Source organism: Myotis myotis, unplaced genomic scaffold (assembly GCF_014108235.1).
Source record: "Myotis myotis isolate mMyoMyo1 unplaced genomic scaffold, mMyoMyo1.p scaffold_m19_p_6, whole genome shotgun sequence".
Classification (NCBI taxonomy): domain Eukaryota; kingdom Metazoa; phylum Chordata; class Mammalia; order Chiroptera; family Vespertilionidae; genus Myotis; species Myotis myotis.
In genome coordinates this window covers 83938737-83944736 of record NW_023416368.1, presented here as the reverse complement: position 1 = coordinate 83944736, position 6000 = coordinate 83938737, and the positions used below count along the sequence as shown (strand labels likewise).

General features: G+C 42.5%; 1 protein-coding gene across 1 annotated transcript; it reads left to right on the top strand.

Annotated features, from left to right (window-relative positions):
* Positions 1–311: 311 nt before the first annotated feature.
* On the top strand, positions 312–4739 carry LOC118658837 (olfactory receptor 7D4-like). The gene is made up of 2 exons (XM_036314575.1): positions 312–334; positions 3797–4739. Exon 2 carries the CDS (start codon positions 3801–3803, stop codon positions 4737–4739), a length of 939 nt encoding a protein of 312 aa, XP_036170468.1. The 5' UTR covers positions 312–334; positions 3797–3800.
* The last annotated feature ends 1261 nt before the right edge of the window (positions 4740–6000 follow it).

The following is a 6000-nucleotide window of genomic DNA, read 5'->3' as shown; positions in this document are numbered from 1 at the left end:
CTGTCTACAAGTGGAGGGGACGGGGGGTAGGGGCAGGCCTCTGGAAGACTGAGACCAAACCTGTCCTTCAATGCCCTCCTGTGCCCCAGGGCACCCCCTTTCTGCAGGCCTCACTCAGGATGGGCTCAACCACAGGGGAACCAACATGAATGCTCTCCAAGCGGCTGATTCTACTTCCAATCCTTGATTCCTAGACCCAGGATTTCTATAAACTGAAGCTACAGCACATGTGAGAGGGCAAGGGATACGCCCTCCATCTTACCCCGGATCTTCCATATTTGGGCAGCGGCCATTAGCCATGTGCTCAGCAAGGAGCTTCTTCCCGGAAGCCCAAGCCTCTGCTCTTTAAACTAACCAATGACAATCAAGGGAAGTGCGCGCCATAGACACAACCACATCCTGTGTAACAAGACCCTGACTTGCACCTGGCCAATCGGCAGGGCCCACAGTCCTCTCTCCTCCCCTTACTCCAACCCCCCTATAAAACCCCTCCTCCCACAGGGCTAGCTCTCTCTCAGCCGCTTGCTGCTGCGTCGGCGAGTGTGGTTGGGGAGCTGAGCTAGCTTGAATAAAGACTCTATCTGCTTTTGCTTCAGACACGGCGCTCCCTGTGGTCTTTTGGGGATCTTGAAATCTGGGCTTAACACATGATCATTGTCATCGATTGAGGGTGAATGCTTTATCCTGAATTATGTGGCCAGACTTCCTGTGTATTCTAATACCTGCACTAAATATGATCTTCTGCCTTGAAATTACATATTGATATGGTCCCATATTGTCTATTAAAACTTTTTAACTCTCCCACACTTCATACTTCCTTTAGGCTGTGTTTTACCTCTGTTCTTCCCTTTGCTGACAAATTGTATAGGTGATTTATGTTTGGAACCTATATTTCCCCAATACTCACTGTTCCACCCACTTCAGCTGAGTTATTTCTGCCCCTACTCCTGGATGTAGAGGTAATAAATGGGGCTTCCCCCTCCCCCCCCAATATCATCAACGGCTTCCATGTCACTAGCAAATGTTAAGGGAAGTTTTTCAGGCCCCATTTTGTTAGTCCTTTCCACAGAACCCAATGTGAAAGGGTTCTTTTGATTGTAATGTATAAAACAAGGTGAAAATTGCCGTTCTCTAAACTATTAACCACTTTTCAGAAAGGACCTCTTTCTCTGCACGACACTGTGAACACCAAGTGGCTTTTAAAATCTCTGATTCTTCAAGGCAAGAACATCATAGAAAGTTGGTTCCTGAGGAAATTAAACATTCCTTAGGGGACACCTTGTCACTTTTAAGTTGAACCAAGAAAAAGAAAATCCCTCCTGGAGAAAATACCATCTGTCCCCACTGTTGCCTCAGCAGACACAATACTGGCTGAAATTTTTCCATTCTGCTATCTTTGTGCCCCAATGGAGCTATGTTGTTTGGAGAAAGTAAAGTCAATAGAATAATTTTTTTAATAAGGAGCTCTGAGAATTCAACCCTTGAGATGATAATAACATGTCCCTGTGGCCCATCTCCTATAATTACTTGACCCAGCCTATGTGAAAACCCCAATTGACTTCCCTGGGACAGACCTCAGAGAACAGAGAGCTTCAGTGATACCCTTAGAGAGGGTCCTCGTGTCCAAGTGAGGGCTGCTGAGTCAGAAGTAAAAGAGGAGAGAGAGTGAGTATTGGGCTTTACTCAAGAATAATGAGACTAGGAAAGTCTACGAAGGTGAAGTCCCTGTAGCTTTAAGGTACTTTAGTTTCTACTGAAACTAGTCTTTTCCAGCTCTTATTCTGTTTCCTTCTCTCTCTCTTTTGGAATCTAGAGCTTCTCTCCAATAAGAGTTATTTCCCAGAGGATCTCCAACTCTTTCCCATCATTGTAGGCTCTTCTTGGATATTCTGTGTCCAATTATTTATTTATTAACTATTCATGGAGATCTGCTGTGCACGAGGTATTGTTTGTGCTGTTCCTCATGTGATTGGATTTTTCTCTTATAGTCCCCAACTTCTTTTGCAGCAGAGTGGACTTACTCATAGCACTTAATAGTTTTTATTCTCATTGTTTAGTGCCCACAATAGTTTCTCTAAATGATGTAGTTGTTTCTGACCTTCAGTCCTCAGACTAATTTATTTTCCTTGTTTTACCTATCTCTTGGAATATTCAGGAGACCATTGACATTGGAATGGTTGATGTTGGAGACTAATGATTCAGGAGTGGTTGATGCTGGAGGAGACTGCCTTGGTCTGAGTTAAATTCATGAATTTAACTCAAATATTTTAGTGTTTTTCTGTAGAATATATTGTTTGCTGCAGTTTAAGAACAATTATTCTTTACTGGGCTAAGAAATTGTCCTCAGTTTCCTCTCGTTGTGAGAGGCTCTGTCCTGGCTGCTAACACAGTAATGGCTGTTATGTTTTCTCAAATGCATTTTCTATTGCCATTATGGTTATGATTCCTCTTTACTGTGTCAAGTGGTTTATCTTTGGGGGAGGGTACTCTCTGGAGGTGCCATCAGGAATAGTAGTTACACGTTGTGAACTGTTGAGAAGAGTGACAGAATTGTGTTTGCAGTGAAGGGTGAAGTAGTAAGATCTGTTAAAATTGGTCAGCACTGCTCCCATGTTTTCTGAGATCCTCTCAGTATTGGCATTGCATACCAGCCTGACTGCCATGGTCAGCACCAGGTGGAACTTACTTTTCCCAATATATGGTGGCAGAAGTGACAGGGAATCATTACCCCAGGGACAGGATAGGATTATCCTACTGTGTTCCATTATAAGGGCTATTCCAAGGTCACTATTCTACAGCTCTACAGATAAGCTACAAGGAAGTGACTAAAGGAGATTATCCTACCCAGTAAAGGTTATGTCTTCCCAGCCCCGCTGCTTGCTTTCCCTGGGACTGCCCTGTGTCGGTGGGTCTCCAGGGGTATAGGCTTCGGTGCTTTCCCTGGTGGGCAGACTCCTGGGAATGTGGGCCCAACAAGTCCCAAATTTATTGCCAACAGTCTTAGTCCTTGTTCTTTATAAGTAGTACATGGTATTTCTGTAACACTAGGGGGTTTTACTGATTCATTCCCTTCCTTAGTCCCGTTAATTCCTAACTCCAGGGAAATATCCCCACCTGGGGAAACAACCTTTCTCAGGGAGGTGGCCCTGGTTAGAACACATAGCGCTAAGAAGGGGAGCAAACATATTAAGAACAGTATGCCATATACGCCAGGTCCCTTGAAACATATGCTGTGCAGATGTTTCTTCCCTGCAGCGACTGTGTCAAGCAACAAGGATGGACAGGTTTCCAGCAAAATATAAACCTGATGTAAAATCTCTGTCATCAGTGATGCAGCAGCAAAAGTCCCACTGATAATATCAAACGGAGTCCTAAATTTTTCTGTCGGACTATCAGTGTACATGTATACATTAAAAAATAAATGTATTTTTCATCATCATATACTGTGTTTTTGTCACTCGAATGAATTTTATTATTTCTTCAAGGTTCTTCACATACGTACACCTTAAGAGATATCAAGTAGGTGTAACATATTCTCAAAAAATTAGAGTTGTCACGCAGAAGAATTTTGAGTCAGAGATTTTGCTGGTTTTGGCACGCACTCACAAAAAGGTTTCCCACCCCTGGGCTAAACGATTACATTTAAAATGAAAATGGCTACCGTTTGTCTGAATGAATCATAGTCATTAGAAGGATGTCCTCACAAAGGTGGAATCTAAAGGTGACCACTAGCTGATGTTCCAGTTGGTAGTTCTCTAAACATTTATTTGGCCTCTTTCTCCAGCAGACACACCAGCTACATGGAAGCAGAAAACTACACAGAAATATCAGAATTTCTGCTCCTGGGTCTCTCAGAGGATCCTGAACTACAGTCCTTCCTCTTTGGTGTGTTACTGTCCATGTACCTGGTCACTATACTTGGGAACCTTCTCATCATCCTGGCTATCAGCTCTGACTCCCACCTGCACACGCCCATGTACTTCTTCCTCTCCAACCTGTCCTCTATTGACATCTGTTTCACCTCCACCATTATCCCAAAGATGCTGCTGAACATCCAGACACAGAGCAAAGCCATCTCCTATATCGGATGCTTCATTCAGGTGTATTTTTTCATGATTTTTGCTGGGTTGGATGGTTTCCTTCTGACTGTGATGGCCTATGATCGGTATGTGGCCATCTGCCACCCCCTGCATTACCTGGTCATCATGAACCCCTGGCTCTGTGGCTTCCTGGTTCTGTTGTGTTGGTTCATCATTTTCTGGGTCTCCCTCACTCATATTCTACTGATGAGGCAGTTGTCCTTCTGTGTAGGTACTGAAATTCCACATTTCTTCTGTGAACTGACTCAGATTCTCAAGGTGGCCTGCTCTGACACCCTCATCAATGACATTTTCTTGTATGTGACTACTGCCTTACTGGGCGTGTTTCCTTTTACTGGAATTCTCTTTTCTTACTCTAAGATTGCCTCCTCTTTAATGAGAATGTCCTCTGCAGAGGGAAAATATAAAGCATTTTCCACCTGTGGGTCTCACCTCTCTGTGGTCTCCTTGTACTATGGGACAAGCCTGGGGGTCTACCTCAGTTCTGCTGTGACCCATTCTACCCATTACAACTCAGTTGCCTCAGTCATGTACACCATAGTCACCCCCATGCTGAACCCCTTTATCTACAGCCTGAGGAACAAGGATGTGAAGGGGGCCTTGGGTAGGCTCCTTAGGCAAGGAGCCCCTTATCTGTGATGGGTCACTTGCCTCAGAACTAAGTAAACACTGAAGTCCCCAAAGGCCAATGTCATGGATTTAAATCTGATTCTTTTCCTTTCCTGAAACACATGCTTCATTTCTTCTATTCTCAAAGCTCCGATGACTTTCTTTTTCTTTTCTTTTTAAATTTAATTTTTAATTACAGTTTACATCAGTATTATTTTGTATTAGTTTCAGGTATACAGCATAGCAGTTAGGCAATTATATACTTTACAAAGTGTTTTCCCCCAATATTTCTAGTACGCACCTGGCACCACATATATTTATTGCAATGTTATTGACTATATTCCCTATGCTGTAGTTTATATTCCATGAGTACTTTGTAACTATTAATTTGTATTCTTAATCCCTTCACCTTTTTCACCCAGTCCCCCAACTCCCTCTCTCCTGACAAGCACTAGTCTGTTCTCTGAGTCTGTTTCTATTTTGTTGATTTGTTTATTTTGTTTTTGTTTCCTTCAGTAACTCTTTTTGTCTTTTTTTCTCTATTTGCAGCCCATTGAGTTTTTATCTTTCTTACAGCCATTCCTGAGATTCTAACATTAGATTTAAAGCCCTTATATGAAGTGCTGACATGGTCCCCTCCCCCAAATTATCCTCTCAAATGTTGATATTCTTCACTTTAGTTTGGTTGTGTGTTTATTTTTCTCTGGAAGAAATGGAACAAAAATCACACACTAATCATAAAAATTGCTTACCATATCAAGACTCTGCTTGTTGCTTTACATCTGTGATTTTCAACTGCAAAAATTTTTAAAACTTGCAGTACCTGACTATTTAGTCAGACGCACTGACCTCTTTTCCCTTAGGTTGTCAAATTTAAAAAATGACAACAGCCCGACTGGCGTGCTCAGTGGTTGAGCATTGACCTATGAACCAGGAGGTCACAGTTCAATTCCCAGTCAGGGCACATGCCCAGGTTGTGGGCTCAATCCCCGGTGGGGGTGTGTAGGAGGCAGCCAATCAATGATTATCTCGCATCATTAGTGTTTCTGTCTGTCTGTCTGTCTGTCTGTCTGTCTGTCTGTCTGTCTGTCTCTCTCTCTGAAATAAAAGGATATATTAAAAAAGATGACAACAGCCAAAACCAACAATGCTGTCCTGTGTGAATGAATAGAAATTATACCTATTTTTTTTGACAGAACAGCAAGAAATACATTTTTGGTGTGCCACAGAATTTTAGTAATTTATGTGCCATAAGATGAAAAAGGTTGAAAATCACTGCTTTACCTGTATA

What these genes read in the sequence shown, in the direction of transcription:
- LOC118658837 (XM_036314575.1), top strand. Translation starts at nt 3,801, where the DNA reads ATGGAAGCAGAAAACTACACAGAAATATCAGAATTTCTGCTCCTGGGT.